General features: G+C 40.8%; 2 protein-coding genes across 2 annotated transcripts in view; both read right to left on the reverse strand.

Moving 5' to 3' along the window:
* Positions 1 to 10,970, reverse strand: part of cnnm2b (cyclin and CBS domain divalent metal cation transport mediator 2b) — a 61,506-nt gene extending 50,536 nt beyond the window's left edge. Inside the window, 1 exon segment of the mRNA XM_086081920.1 lies at positions 9,300 to 10,970. Coding sequence (XP_085938046.1) covers positions 9,300 to 10,803 — 1,504 coding nt within the window. The 5' untranslated portion in view covers positions 10,804 to 10,970.
* Positions 10,971 to 11,439: 469 nt separating this feature from the next.
* Positions 11,440 to 16,435, reverse strand: LOC147170102 (arsenite methyltransferase-like). Its single transcript, XM_086081922.1, has 11 exons — positions 16,194 to 16,435; positions 15,912 to 15,945; positions 15,379 to 15,506; positions 15,148 to 15,298; positions 13,763 to 13,899; positions 13,578 to 13,647; positions 13,392 to 13,473; positions 13,183 to 13,314; positions 12,917 to 13,056; positions 12,728 to 12,841; positions 11,440 to 12,003 (listed from the first exon to the last, which is right to left on the reverse strand). Exons 1-11 carry the CDS (start codon positions 16,208 to 16,210, stop codon positions 11,896 to 11,898), a joined length of 1,113 nt encoding a protein of 370 aa, XP_085938048.1. The 5' UTR covers positions 16,211 to 16,435; the 3' UTR covers positions 11,440 to 11,895.
* Positions 16,436 to 16,448: the final 13 nt, after the last annotated feature.

Raw genomic sequence — 16,448 nt, forward strand, 5'->3', positions numbered from 1 at the left:
CTTACAGTATCTGCATTGTGTTTTTTGTTTGTTTGCAGAATACAGTACCTTAATTTTAATTTACTCATTTTTTTCATCAACTCAGAAAATGCTAAATGACCATTTAACCTGATATTTATTGTAATGTGTCATTCTGTAAGCAAAACAGTCACTAAGTCATTGTATGTTTAGCAATCAAATGCCAAGACAAATCAAAACTGGAAGAAAAAAATATATATATATGTATAAAAAAAATAAGCTATCAATATTTTGTTAGTCAAAAAAGTGTTACTGTTGTTCTGAGTCTTTCTGGTGGCATGTTTGTTTTGGCTGAGATGCAAATGTGGCTGCCGAAATCAAAATGTTCCTGACAAAATATCCAGAATGTTCCTGAGAAATGTTTGGGTTTGGGCATCTTTGTGGCCGTGAAAGTATGCGCATTGCTCCGAAGAACCAGAGAGTTTGCACTTACAAATTTGGCAAAACGCAGCGAATGATCTACCATTTATTCATTAAAGATTTTTTTTAAGGTATTATAATTTATTTTGGTGCCTTGGTTTTTTAATTGTCCTACAACCTAGTGAAGTTTACACTAATCAGTTTCACAAGCATTGGTTTCTAAATATTCTTTATTTGAAGTTCTTCATCTGATCATGGCTGTAGTGCCTTTGTCATATCTATTCATCAGTAAATTTCAGCATTACATAACATTTTTATTGGATGAAAATTGCTGGGAAACTGGTTTGCACAGGACTACGCTAACTATCCAAACTGCTGATTGCCCAAGTGTTTTTTTGGTGAACATGGGTTGAGTTGCAGGAGAGAGTGGTTGATGCATGTTAAGAGCAGTCAAAATGCCAGATCAGAGTGACTTTGGGAATGCTCTGCGCCTTGATTCACACTCCTCCTGTTGTACTAATCGGGTCTTAAAAGGCCACTCCATTTTGAACCAGAATCTGAAGAATGTAGGCTGATTCAAAAGCCAGCGTTTTTAACACAACAAACTTGGCCAAGAAAGCCCAAAAGGTCAAATCAGACACTAAAACGCCCAATTTCAAAACGGACAACTTTTTTTTCTTTTCTTTTTTTAAACAACAGAAAACTCAGCTCTATACCGTTCTGTGTGTTTCCCCCCAATAGTTTATTGTGTTCATTTTGTGAGTTGTCTACTTAGAACCTAAAACGTCTTATTTGTTATTTGATAACAATTATGAAAGTGGGCATAGCTGAAACTGTAAATGACATGTAGCCTTTGAGAGTCTTGAGTCCAAACTAATATATACTGAAAAGATGGGCAAATTTGTCATATAATCAAGAGAGAAATCTACTCAATGTTACAATTTGTTCAAGTGTACCAAAAGCTGTCTTAGCTCTTTCTTTAAGCACACACACGTAGAATCATATAAAATGTACTTGTATTCATAAATTAACATTAGCATGTGTTTAAAGGTGATTAACAACAAATAATCTGTACTAATAATTGATATTCAAGCCAGATATCTTGATAACGTTATGATTCATATTACAGTAGGTACAGTGAAAACTAGGCATGTTTAAAAAATAATAATAAAGCAGCAACATGTCAATCAAAAGGATTTGGAAAAGTGCAGTTTTCAATTAGAACTTACTGAAAAGTAAAACTCAGTAATAAACAAAAACATAATAATTCAATTCACACATTACTGTAACTCTGTTGTAATGCTACGACAGATGTGTTTGCTGTATGTGTGCACATGCATGTGTGTGTTGACTGCATCAACATGTGTTTTTCTGTACCAAGGGTTTGTCCACGCATGTGTGACTTAACACGTTACGTAGCTTAAATATAGTCTTAGTTTTCGGTTAATATCCTTGATTTAACTGTCTCTGTTGTTGTTTTTTGTTTGTTTGGGGGGGGGGGGGGGGGGGCTTTACATAACAAATCTATACACGTCATTTCAGCTTATGCTAAAATTTATTCAGACTGACAGAAAGCATACGTCCTTTTCATAAATCACATTCCACCGGGAAATCTGTACGTACGTTTTGTTACTTATCTTCTACCTCTACACTAAAAATACATATTTAGGAGCCTTTTGATTAATGGCCCTTCATCATGAATCATGGCAGCAAGTGGGGGGAAAAAAAGGGCTAAGAAACAAAGATTAGTCTTTGTGTTGGTATCAAAGGCAGTGATATAAAAAGGGGAAAATACTGCAAGCGCTATACTGTATTTAGCTGCTGCAGTAAATGCTTTGATTTTCACAGAGGAAACTGAAATATTAATAAGTGGTTGGATATTGCAATGACACATAATTCAATAATACACAGAGCGTAACATTAAGCGGTTTAATTGTATCATGAAATGTTTCACTATTTTAATTTCAACAGTGACCGACTTGTAGGGCCATCCATTAATGTTAAAAAAATTTTTACTGAACAATGTCTATACATACAGCTTATATGTTCAAAAGGGAATAGGAAGAAGTAAAACACTTATCAAGTCATACCCCCTTTCAAAAGAAAACAAACAAACAAACAAACAAACTTACACATAAACAGCTGCACTTATTTGTGCATAGATATGCCAACAGTATTGTACATTTAGTTGATAAGCAAACATTTTTACTAGGGGTGTGCCCAAAAAAATCGATTCTCATTTAGTACGATTCAGAATCGATTTTATATGTCCCAAAATCAATTTTATTTAAATTATTTTATACTGTCTTGCCTTTGTCTGTGTGCCTTTATTTGGAGTGCTGTTCATGTTGTACCCGGTTTGGCCACTGTTAATACACTGTTAAATTGTAGCCACATTAAAGAGTAGAAGGAAAAAGTCACGAACAAGTTATTCCAATAAAAGTTTTATTTTTTCAGCGTGAAGCCGTTCTTCTGAGTGATAAAAGTGCCACAAGTAGCACGCTAATTAGCATTAGCGAGTCAGATTGGAGTAGATTGTTACAATTCCTTGCACATCTATAGATTGAAGCAAAAATCATTGTCAATCAAATAATTTTGAATCAAAAATCGTCCCCAATCGAAAATCGATTTTGAATCGAATCGCAGGCCAAAAAAAAAAAAAATTGGAATCGAATCGAATCGTGAGACATTCAAAGATTCCCACCCCTAATTTTTACAGATATATAAATCAGCACAAAGGCTTACACATTCATTTTTAATTGCACCATCTTCTACATTTGTACTGACTTACACCTGATTTAAATATTGTTGTTGTACTCTTGTTTTTATACATCTTTTTAAACACAACCAGTGATTCACACCTTTTCAGGTGAATTCCAAAATGATTCCACAAATTTACACCTATAATTGTAACACACCTTTGCTTAATTAAGATGACTGAAAAGTTTCTCTTTCAAATTATTTCCTTACTAACCAGAGTCCTTGCACAAAATGTGTTCAACCTTAGAGGTTCTACTTGATTGGTTGCCTGGAGTTCAAAGAGGTGTCTCTCATCAGCAAGGATTAAGTAGTTTTCCCAATAATTTTGTCATTCAATCCCAACACTTGCAACACAAGCACCACAGGGTACCGGGCAAACACTCTGACTCATTTTCCAGTAAGATGCTCGCCATACAAACACCAAGAAGGAATCATGCAATTTCTATCAAATCACAGTATTCCTGTTACTATTGCAACATGATCAACAGGCGAAAATAAGCAGCAAAGAGTTTGTGAAGGCTGTTGGATCTGAACTAAGCATAGATTGGCCTATATTGCAACAATCAGGGATCTGGATCAAGACGTGCTGGGCCACATGTAGGCTATTTTCACTGAAGGCCTTCCTCCCAAACATTGCAGCATGTACCCAGGCACAATAATTATTGAATAGAACATTCAGTGTTGGGTTTTATTCTAATCAGTGAGTATCAACCCATCGACTCATAAAGGTAATCAGAGAGCTCATAGCTCCAGTATGGAACCAGATAATCAGAAACTTAATTTTTTATCAATTCATTAGCCATGACGTCAATCCCATGATAATGTAATGAGGTTTGGGTGTCCCAACCAAAACAAAAGTTTTACATGAGTCATTAGACCGAGAAGGTTATCGCAACAACTACATAACTTAAAAAAAAAGTTTTTTTACCGTAAATCCTCATTGATTTATATCTTCCATTGATTGCTATCAACTGGGGAAAGATTCCCCCAACTCCTACGGGGAAAGTCTCCCTCCTACCATACTTTCAAGTTAGGCAGGTGTCCTGCCTTCTCCAGGAGCACAGCAGCTCAGTGGAGCCAAAAATCTGTGCATAACCTGACCTAAGCTCTTCAAACAGTCCTTCGTCACTTATAGGTTGGTCCCTGTGCATGCCCGTAAGTGATTAACATTTACTTCCAGGAATATCATAAATACTGGAAGTCATGGGGGGGCAGCTGAGAGGAGGGGGTGTCTGATAAATTCCTGTTTCTTACTAGGCTACTTGGTTTGGTCCCAAAGGGACCCTCTCATTAAAAGAGCAAACCTTTAGCTGAGTGAGTAACCCCTGGATGCCAGTAATTGTGGCAGTCACAGTAAGAAAGCGCAATTAGTGAAAGGGTCAGAAATTTCCAGAATGGTGTCGGTCTCAATTTATTAAATCGAAATGAAAACCCTGAGCCAAGCTTTGAGACACAGTGGGGACTGCACTATGAACCTTTTAATTCTAAACTGACCTTTTACACAAAGGAATGCTATACCTGGTGCATCAATAAAACTCAAAACTATTACATGTGATATGAGGAGCAGAACTTGCACCCGGAAGATGACGGGACATTCAAGTGGAAAAGAAAAAAGTCTCTATACACAAAAAAACAAATGAACAACAGAGAGCAGGAATGGAGGCAGCAGGGCATGGAAGAAGACTAGGCGTTTCCGAAGTGTCACTGAGCAACTCGATCTTAAATATTGAAAGACACCGGGTCACGCCCAACCCTGTGTGACAAGGAACCCAACACAGTCACAACAGTACCCCATGCCCAACCCCCCAACGAGCACCGCGTGGTGCCCTACCCAGCTTGTGAAGGTAGTCCCGGTAGAAGTCCTGGAGGAGGGAAGGGTCGAGGATGAGGGACCTAGAGACCCAGGAATGTTCCTCCGGGCTATAACCGTCCCAGACAACTAATTTTTGAAAACCCCATGTAGTGTAAATCCAAAATCTTCCGGACGGTGGAAGCGAGGTTGACTGTCAATGATAAGGGGTGGAGAAGGCGTTTGGAAGGCGAACTGAGGAGACCGGCTTCAGGAGAGACATGAAAAAAAAAAGGATAGACCTGGAGGGAAGCTGGGAACTGTAGATGGACGATAAACCTCTCAATTTCAAATAATCGCATGAACCTGGGGGCAAGTTTACGGTAATCAGTCTGGGAGGGAAGGTCATTGGTGGACAGACAAACCATTTGCCCTGAGCAATAGTCCGGGGCAGGAGACCGATGGCTCTTGGCCATTTGACAGGGGTCTGTGCGAAACAGGGCAGTTCTGGTATGCCTCCAAATGACATGACAACAGCGGAGATGGCATGGACAGAGGGGAACCGCGACCTCTTACTCCTGGGAAGGGAACAGTGGGGGTTGATAGACAAGGAAGTTAGGGAGTTGGTGTGGGCTCCAGCAGGCTGGATGGCGGACCGAGACATACCTAAGGGCTGACTCCTCCGACCACCCATTGGTCTGGGGATGTTAACCTGAAGACAGGCTACTGGGCACCTTGCGAGCTTTGCAAAAGGCTTGCCAAATCTGGGTTGTTAACTGGGAGCCCCGGTCAGAAACTATTAAAGACGTGGTTGACCAGGATGTCCACAGTCTCAAGGGCAGAGGGAAGTTTGGATAGTGGATTGGAATGTACAAAGTCAATTGACTTGTGGGACCTGCGTAGCATGTCGAGCGGGCGGTTCTGTAGGCACAACCAAAGCAACCAAAGCTCGGGCCCTAAGGATCGGCTTTGTCCCAGATTCAGTATGCTCAGAAGTTCTGCAGTGGGGACACTTCTTCAAGTTGACATGCCATCCTGGAGTGAATAGAACCCTCCAGTGCCTGCGACAATAATCCTGATGGCCCAGTGCCCTGCCGTGTCCAGCCCTACTCTCTGTTGTTACTTTTTTATTTTTGTAAATAAAGACTCTTGTGTCATGTCTGCTTCTGGGTCCAAATTCTGCTCATCACGTCAGAGTACATTTTGCCGTGTTAATTTCCGACATCTTTAAATGTAGTCTCAGTTTTAGTCCAGTTTCAATCACGTTTGTTAGTTTTTATCAGAGTTAGTCAACCTCATCCCATTTTTATTTAGTCCCGTTTTTATTTAGTCAACGTTTAGTCGACTATAAATCTAGCATTTTAGTCTTTATTTTAGTTTAAGAAAACATAATTGTATTCGTCTACGTCAACATTTTAGTCAGGACAATCCTTTTAACCTCCTGTATATTGTTTGTCAGCAGATAATGTTGAACATTTTGGATCTAAAACCATTTCACATCAAATTTTCGCTCGTCTTTTTGATGAAAAACAACTTGACACACAATTACAGGATATCAACAAGTGGCTACTACGGCTCCATGCTATGAGCTAGTAAGCATTGGTTAGCGGTCAGATTAATATTGTTGGAACGTTATAGCCGTTGGATTAATGCTACGTTATAACTATAATTTACGTTATTTATTTATTTTTACCGTGAATCCACCTCCTGTCTGTCGCATGTGTTTGCACGTTGCACTAGCTAGCTGCAATTTTGAAAGGGGGCATGTCACAGTGACAGATTAGCAGAGACAAGATTTTACAAAATCATAATATTCGTCTCATCTTTGTTCATGAACTAAAATGTCCATAGATTTAAATCCATCCATCCATTTTCTTAACCGCTTTTCCTCACAAGGGTCGCGGGGGGCGCTGGAGCCTATCCCAGCTGGCTTCGGGCAGTAGGCGGGGTACACCCTGAACTGGTTGCCAGCCAGTCGCAGAGATTTTAATCCAGTTAAGTACATTTTCGTCTCATTTTCATTAGTCGAAAATACGAGCTGATTTTGTCACGGTTATTGTTTATTAATGAGGGTTTTAGTCTAGTTTTAGTCAGGTAAAAAAATGTACATTGATGAAAATATTTTTGTATAGTTTTTGTTAAAAAAATTAACACCACGTGTCAGTGAGCAAATAAAGCTTAAAGCCCGTATCCCACTCAGTTGGGACCATTTAACGAACATTTGCGAACCTTGAACGAACCATGACAGCAAGGCGCAAACGTTCGCCCATCAGTGGGATACGGGATTACTGAAAGACACCAAGTTCCTTGTCATATTTTGTTAGTACTTGCACAAGTGTATGCCTAATCAGTTTTTATAAATACAAAATGTGTATAGTTTTTATGTGACTCCTGTGAGTTGTGGCCAGGAAGCTGGTATTTTATGCTCATACTCTGAAAACAGCTCTTGTCTTGATAATACCACACAATGTACATTTTGATTACAATTATGGATCTTTTTTTATTTATCCATAATGCCAACCCAGAAGGATTCAACATCAGTCAAGGCTAAATTGGATATTATAATAATATTTGTGTTACACTGTGAAACTGTAACTACTTGGAGATTTGTAAGACCATCTAATACAGTCACAATTTATTATTTTACTAAATATTACATACATTAAGGCTTCCCCAACGAAAGTTCACTTGTCCAGAGCCAACAAGTTTTTTTCTACACTTCTAATGTTCGGTGCTCTCACATTGCAGCTTTTTCACTTTTGTGCCCAATTTGAGACAACAGTGAGAGTCCACAAATAAAGACTTACATTACAAGGCACTTTGAACTGAGCGTGCGCTGTGAACAGAGCCAGATTGACGAGAAACTTTGACCCTGTAGCCCTCCCTTCAACAGTTGCGTATGACCTCTGCAAGAGGCCGGAGGCAAATTCCCTCTGGTGCTGCCCCAGTCGTAATAACGCTCTGCTGCAGCTGCTACACAGAGTATCCAAAACCAGAACTACAATATATCATGCCACATTCTGAACGATACAGGTGTTTAGTGAAACAAACACCCACACAAGTCAAATGTAAATAATACAATTCTGGCCCAATCTCTTAAAAAGGTGCTCCTACAACCATAACATACTGTAATGATAACATAGCAGAACACGGGGATACACTACTGACACAATTATAAATGTTTTTCATGTGCAGATCAGCTCAAAAGCTTTGTTCGATACGTTTCATGCTTCCATCAGCAAATAAACAGCAATGATGAAAACACCCCCTGTAATACACTAGGTACCGTATTACGTAATGCTAATTTGGCAAGGAGAGCTACACCTAAATTCCGGTAATGGAGCTCAATGATTTACTCTGTTTTCCAACCCAATTAATCCCCTTAAAGACAAGTGAATATTCTAACGCACACAAAATGCATCTTAAGTGATATTACAAAGATACGTTTGGAGGGACTTAATGCTCATGTAGCCAAATTAAGTCACCAAATCATTAGAAACAATTATGCACTACAAATTACATATTGTCAATTTAAATTGAGCATTATTTGTAAATGTTTATGCAAGTGACTATATGATTGTGGTCAAACCTGGAAAATATCCTCACACTCTGCCAGTAATAACATGGATGCAATTAGTTGGCGGTTGATGTGCAAAATTCAGGTAAACATCTTTCTCAAACATCATGCGCATACACACAACACGCGAGGGGGGGGGGGGGGCTTGAGGGTGTTAGAGGCTGTTATTCATTATCCACATGACTGCATTCCAAGGCTGGACAAAAGAAGTTATCACCACCATCACTCAGAGGCGAGTAAGAGAGAGGGATTTAAGCAGGTTCTCAAACAAGATGCCCCCACCTGATAACCTTAAGTCTTGCACTTACACCATTCCCACATGTCCTCATGCATTCACAAATCGGAGCGGGAGAGAGGGAGGGCGGAGAGGGGCATAGCTAAAATGTCTGAATGAGAATGAGATGAAAGGATAGAGGGCAGGAGCTGAAACAGAGAGAAATTTTGTGAACATTAACACTGAGTGGAAGTGATGGAGGAAGATAGGGAGACTTCCCCTGAACAGGAAGTAAGTGCGCCTCATTAATGATGTAGGAATAATGCTTTGTAAGGCCGAAAAAAAGAAGGAGAAAAAAAAAAGTGTGTTCCCTTCCACCTCTCCTCTTCATCCCCGCAGCTTTCAGATTTACACACACTTGACCTTTCACGATCACTTCCCGCCTCATTCGAGAGGAAGAGAGGTGAAAGGTCAACATGTAAGGGTCAAGAGGGATTATGTGCAAAAATGTAGCGTGCATGTTGGAAGTTGAAAGAAGTGGAACAAGACAAGAAGGTAACAAAAGTGTCAGACAAACTCACCTTTCTTAAACTCTTCCAGCATTGCATCCAGCTTGGTGTCATTGAAGACAAAGTGCAACGGGTGGCTATAAAACTTTGTGATGGTTTTGAGTGGCGTGCAATCATCCGGGTCAACAAAGGCCAGGTCCTTGACGAAGAGAACGTCTACTATGTTGGACCTCTCGCCCTCGAAGACGGGAATGCGCGTGTATCCACTCTTCATGATTTCGGACATGGTGTTGAAGTCAAGGGTGGCGTCCCCGGGTATCATGAAGCAATCTCGAAGAGGCGTCATCACGACTTCCACCGTCTTAGTCCTCAACTCCAGCGCACCCTGGATGATGTTGAGCTCCTCCTTGACCAGGTCATTGTAAGGATCCGTGACGCGCAGCATCTCCAGAAGTTTCTCCCGGTTGTACACGGTCCCGATCTCCTGCCCGAGCAGGTAGTCGAGCAGCTTGCTCACCGGGTAGGAAGCGGGGAAGGTGAGCAACATGAAGAACTTAGTCAGGAAAATGGTGTTGGCACCCACGGCCAGGCCGTGTCGGGAGCATATGGCCTGGGGCACGATTTCCCCAAAGATGACTATTCCAATGGTGGACATGACCACAGCTATCAAGCCTGAACCGGCGATGTCGTCCAGCAGAATGGTCAGCGTTGTGTTCACCAACACGTTACCGAGCAGAAGCGAGCAAAGCAAATAATTCCCTTGGCTCCTGACAGGCTCGATCTTTTTGGCATAGTTTTTCTCCCTTTCCGTGCCACAATTCTGAACTATCTGGAGCTCCATGGGGTCCAGGGCCATGAGACCCAGGTTCAAGCCGCTGAACATACCGGACAAACACAGCAGCATTGAAATGAAGATGACCTGCAGCCAGAAAGGCAGCAAAAACTTTTTCTCCTCCACTACGATAACCCTGGTGTCTTCGCCGTCGTGGTAGATCCAGGTGTTCTCCGTCCACGGGTCGTGCATTCCAGCCACGGCAGGTGCAGAGGTGGCGATGCAAAGGTAATATGCTTTGCTCCTCTCCGTCTTTCGCAGAGGTTTGACCTCTATCTCAACTATTCCAGACGTCTTTCGGTTCACAACAATGGTTGGTAATATAATGATATCTGAAGTCCTGATGCCGCAAGGATGAAAGCCGGACAAGTCCTCTTGGCTGTGGTTATCCCCCGAGGAGCTGTCAAGGCTCACCCCCGCCCGGCTCCTCTCGTGCTCCGTGAAGGCAATCTTGGACCAGGTCTCGTTGTTGATGTTCTGACCGTACACTCTTAATTTAATCCGAGAGCGTTCACTCACCCGCAAGTAGCCTTTATCCATGAAGGAAATGTCGTCCGTGTCCTCCAGACGGAGTCCACTGATGACGGTCTCCTCGGACCCTTCCTTGCCACTTGTCGAGGTGACAAAACAACCAGTGACAGTCAAGAAAATTAACGTCAACGCGCGGACCCGGTTCACTGACCCCATTTTTGCAGCGGTGGGTGCTGGGGATAACGGCACTGCCATAATGACAACCGTTGGCATGCAACCTGCTGAATGAAAATGACTTTGAAAAATCAGAACCAGTCGGAGTCCGCCTTCATCTCCGCCGAGGGTTGCCGTGACTCGCGCATCAGGACCTCTTCTATGCCACTACGCGTACGACTGTGGTCCCTCGCCAGCCCAGGGTTACTGGCTAACTCGTGCCTGGTCTGATTTTCACCAGATGGACGGCGTCGCGGGCCAATCAGAAGAAGGCTATAGGCCTGGGGCGGGCCGTCCGCTGCCACAGTACGAATCAAATTCCAAAACAAGTGCACCTCATATGTGAAGAAATGGTCAAGACCCACTCGTGACTTTTTGTACGTTCAGTATGTTTATTCAAGTTTAGCAGATATATAATGGAAATGGAAACATGGCACTTTTTATTAAGTCATATGGTGTCAAAAAAGAATTTTAATTAATAACGACTCATTCCAGAACCTTCAGCAAGAACAATATCACTTTATCATGTAGTTTGATTAAAAAAAAAGAAGAAAAAAAAGTAGTTATTATAATCCATTTTTAAAGCACTTTTGACAATGTCTAAGTGTTTTCCTGATTTTTTTCCAAGATAAACAATTTGGTAATAGAAAACATCTCTGAAGTGAAAATATATAAAAGGCATTTATGTTCACAAAGTAGGGTCGAAAACATTTATTTTCATATTACAGTAACACAGTGATAAATGTGATTTAAACACTGTTGAAAATCGAATTGAAAACAAGAGGTGCAACTACAACAAAGTGCACAACAAAACCAAATATCCTAAAGACGTTTTTTAAAATGTGTAGTTCAACATTAGAGCACTCCATTAGGATAAGTCAAACAAGTCAGGATTCCAAGAATAGGCCCGCCTAGGAAATTCTACACATACAATATTCTAAAGTGTCTTGTATTCCTAATTGCTTTTCACCAATTTCCAGGTTACTGTATTTAATCCTCCATCGCTACAGTGCACTTTATTAAGACTGGACATCTACTGTGTAAGCCCACATAAAGAAACGCAAACAACAATTTGTCACATTTAACTGTGATTACGTGATTACATGATGTTGCTGCGATCCTGAACGTTGCAGCAGTTCTGTATTCTCACAATCACTTGCAGCAGGTTGCAGACTGCGTACTGCAGCATCCCCCTGTGGCTGAGCCTGCACTCTGTTTCTGCAGCTGCGCGGCCAGCTCAAAAGGATCCCCATAGCCTGCCTGAATGAAGTTTACAAGGAACAGGAGATCACACGTTTTGATTAGGTCACATTTTAGGCAAGGCAATTCTTGGTGGTGTGCAAAAATACATAGTTTAGAAGAAAACATTCTATCGCTGTTCCTTTCTGTATTTGTATGTAATAAAAAAAAAAAGTATAAATGGGAGTCTCTATGCCAATTTACAAATGGTGCAGTGTTTTCACATCAGACATTATATTTCTATTTCTTTATAACAAACATGGTTGATTACAGTAAATATGCAAGCTTGGTCTCACATCAGGGTCCTGGTCTATGCACATGAACTTTGAAGTACTATCCATGAAATCAAAATGCAAAATTTGTATTACGTAACCGAAAAGTGTTCTTAGTATGTGATTGGGTCATAAAGTGTATGCATTCAAAAAAAAAAAAACATTCGAGCTGACAAGATGGCATTCCATGAGCTAGAGAAGAGAGCATTCTTTCCTGTTCAAGGTTCCCGGCATGACTCCACAGTTTGGTTATGACTCTGAGACAGCTGCTTGACCTTGTGCTTGTGGATGAGTGCATATGTGTGCTTTCAGAGAGTGTGAGAGAATGTGCAGCATGTTTCCTCGACTGTGAGTTAAGACAGAGGGCCTCTCTGGGCGTGGCCATAACTTTAAAATGATACTGACCTCTGGTGCTCATAAGAAACGACACAAACGCATTTTCACATGCTGCATTTTTTTGAAGTATCACTGACCTTCGGTTTGACTCCACAAGAGCCTCCTGGTGGCTGGAAAGTGAAGGCCTGCGCAAATCTGGAATGGGTCAGGATGGCGGCGACTTCGCCATCAACCTCTGCCACTTGATGAGTCTGTCAAATGCAAATATTTGCGAAATGTGAGTTCAAAATCAACTGGAGCTGGTCTGATGCTGGGGAGCTACAGACCTTGAAAGCGTACTGACAGTCAAAGTGGAAGGCGTCGTCTGCCTCGGTAATATTTCCATTATAAATGACTTGACATGGCTTTGGAATGCCTTTGGGGACTTTAAACAGACGGTACGTGGCAGAGACAAACTTGAAGTCACCTGTAATGCAGAACAGGCAAAACAAAATCAACAGTATTGCGTTATCTTGATTGAGAATGAAGTTGTCAGTGTAATCTACCTTGAGAGATTACAATAACAGAAAAAAGACAGAAACAAGCATCACACCTAGGATGGCTTGCATTTCCTTGTTGTCAACAGTGATAACGTTGGCTTTGACGAGCCTTGGTGGACTAAATCCAACTTCTTTGGCCAACACTAGCAGGTCTTTGTACCAGAGCGCACCGCCAAATCCCTCACCTGTATTGAAAAATTGCATTAGCACATAAGGGCATATGTCTGCAGCAAATACACGGCAGTAGAATAATCATACACACCCCAAAGAACTTTGTTGTTTTTAATTTCCTCTGTCTGTCTTCCATTGCTGTACATGTCACTGAAAAAAAACTCACCACCATCCTAACCATCAGTTGGGTTAGTAAGTAAGGGCAAGACATTGTTGGCACTTCTAATTCAATTTGTTCAGACAATGAGATAAGGGAGTTAAAAACAAGTGCACGTACTTTGAGCACATTGTAAGCTTCAGTCAGGACTTTCTTCTTGTCTGGAGAAAGATTCACCACACAGTTGGAGCTGAATAATGAGGACAATAAGGACTATTTCAAAACGTTCCTACAAATAAAATATACAGCTTTAAAATGTGAAACTAAAAGAACGAGAGCTGGAGGCAAGAAGAAGTGCATCTTACATGATGATATCAAAAGAGTTCTTTTCCAGACCGGCCTTTGCTAAGTCCTCGATATAGCCTTGGACAAAAGTCACATTGGGCTTCTTGTAGCCAAACTCCTTCATGTGAAAGTCCACATGTTTCCTGGCCACTTCAAGCTAGATAACATACATGTAGAAACCAAAAACATGAAGCTGGTAAATGCCTCATCATGATAATTGGGGGTTTCGGGTGATAAAACAGATGACGCAATATCAGTTAAACACAAAAACATCAGTGCACATCACAAGAAGACCCCCATATTCCCGATGAATCAGTGGCAGCATCAAACTCAAAAGAGCTTGGGGGTGCCCTATCAACCTATTTGGGCACTATGCTCCTTGTGGTCTATTTATTTGTGGTTCTCAGAGTCTCTACAAATAGAAATCATCCCCATCCATGTAGTATTTTACCAACTGGTCTCTTTCGTTACCTTAAATTAGGTGCACCTGTGGTTACATCTTCTCTAATTATTATTGTAGGACCAGATAGGGTATTAAAAAAAAAAAGAAGTAAAATTTACTTGAAAAAAACTAGTAATGTTTTTTTTCACTCAAATTCTATGTAAATTTTACAAGAAGAGTTTTGAGTACTTTATTTTAATTTTATTTTTTTAAAGCTACTCAAGGGTTGAGGAACGAACCCACAAGGGTTGGGAGACAGCCACTCTACTACCTGAGCCATGCCGCTTTTGTTGTGTGTTAGTATATTGAAGGTGTCATGGGGAATCCATGTCGGTTTTTGGTCTAATTTTGGATACACAAGCAATGCAGTATAGTGGAAAACAAACAGCAAGAGTGGCATGGCTCAGGTGGTAGAGTGGCTGTCTCACAAGCTGAAGGTCGTGAATTTGTTTTTCAACGCTTGAGTTTTTTTTGTTTTAGTTATTTTTATAAACCAAAATCTCCTTGTAAAATGTACTTGGAATTTCCAAGTTCAAGTATTACGTTTTGATTTGGATTTTTTTTTACAGTGGAAAGACTGTCGATGACCATCTGATGACATTCTGTGGCACTGACTGACACCTTCTCTCTGAGAACATCCTGTTTGAAGCCTTGCAATGGCGAGGTACAGCTGATCTATTAAGTGTCATTCTTAGTCATATGATGCCAAAATGACAACGGCAGAATGACGTGTACGGTTTAAATATCTACTGGATTCTGAGTGAACCCAGAAAATTGTTGTTGTGTATTATGCCATTCCGCTCCTTAAACAGTTGCATTCCAAGGTTTGGAGGTTACATTAACTTGTAAAGGTTATTGTGCATTTTGGGTTAATCCTGAAATTTCAGCCATAAAATGGACATTCGTAACTTATTTTGTGAGTGTCTTTACCTGAATTGACTTGAGTTAACCTAATTAATTTACCTGATCCTCAGTCATGTCAATGCCGGTGACATGGCCAGCCTCTCCCACCAGTTGACTTAGCATGTAGCAGTCTCTGCCACTCCCGCAACCCAAGTCCAGGATCCTGCAGCCCTCCAAACACTCTGGCACCGCCAAACCGCAACCATAATATCTGAGGGGGAGGGAACCCCATTCTGTAAAATTACTGACTGTGCTTTACCAATGAAACGTGTGAACATTCTTAGCAACAACCTGTCAGTTACATCAGGATGGACTTTCTTCAGAACCTGGAGGATGAATTTCGGGAGGGGCCCCACTGGAGCCACACAGACATTACTCTTTAGATCGGATGTCTTCTGCAACGTTTTTCCATAATAATCCTACATGACAGGACATAATTGTTAAGTTACTTGAGTGAATGTTGAGTCTGTGAGAACAAGAACTTTAAGAGCACCAAGCTGCAAAATCACATCAGAATCAGCTTTACTGGTCAAGTATGTTAATCACATTCGGCTAAGTGTCACTTGGGTACTCCACATGCAATATGAAATCCAAATAAGGATTAAATAAACGTAAAGGGTATACTGCAAAAACACAGAAGAGTCATTTTGTTTTGTCGATATGTCAGCGTTAGAATAATTAGTCAATTATTTAGTCATACAGCATACGGCAAAGAAAACAAAGAAATTGTGAATTATTTTCACTTTCAGAGCTAAACATGCATGCAGGGGAGGATTAAAAAAAAAAGTAACAATAATGAACGATATAAAAGTGTGTTATCCTACCTTAACACCCAGATGAACGTTGGTATCGTCAAAACTTTAAAAGATTGAATCAATGAGATTAAATCGATGATCAAATTAAACAGTACGTAAATATGACAGGAGCTAGCTCAATACATTAGTAAAAAAAAATCCCTGCTTGGTAAAATATGCGTGTTTGTTGTGTAATGCGCTGCACTTTGGCACGTTAGCTATAAATGTGGCGTATCAATAAAAATTGTGGACAGTAACGAATGCTGCGCTAAAAGAAGAGGAAAGTTTAGCGTGTTTGCAGGTTGCTGTTACCTAGTTGTATCAGCCATTATCGATGGTTCAAGTGAAGTCCACAACACGATGGCGTAAAAGTTGTGTCGAAAAACTCACTTCACCAGGCACGGTGCACGAAAATGTCCGTTTGAGGGAGGGTTCCAAAATCCAAATTCATTTGCTGCACAAGAGCACACCCTGTGCTTCACTACACGAAATGACAAGAATCCTGATGGGAATTAATCGACTAGGAAAGGAAACACGTCAAAGTCACAACATATTCATATAAAAACG

This window comes from Leptonotus elevatus, chromosome 8, assembly GCF_054856555.1.
Source record: "Leptonotus elevatus isolate MCC_2025b chromosome 8, RoL_Lele_1.0, whole genome shotgun sequence".
NCBI classification, from domain to species: domain Eukaryota; kingdom Metazoa; phylum Chordata; class Actinopteri; order Syngnathiformes; family Syngnathidae; genus Leptonotus; species Leptonotus elevatus.

Bases quoted from the DNA above. Each gene is read 5' to 3' on its own strand.
- LOC147170102 (XM_086081922.1), bottom strand. The intron at 15,507-15,911 runs GTAGGATAACAC...CCTGTCATGTAG, and splicing joins ACGTTCATCTGGGTGTTAAG to GATTATTATGGAAAAACGTT. The intron at 13,648-13,762 runs GTAAGATGCACT...CTCATTATTCAG, and splicing joins AACTCTTTTGATATCATCAT to CTCCAACTGTGTGGTGAATC.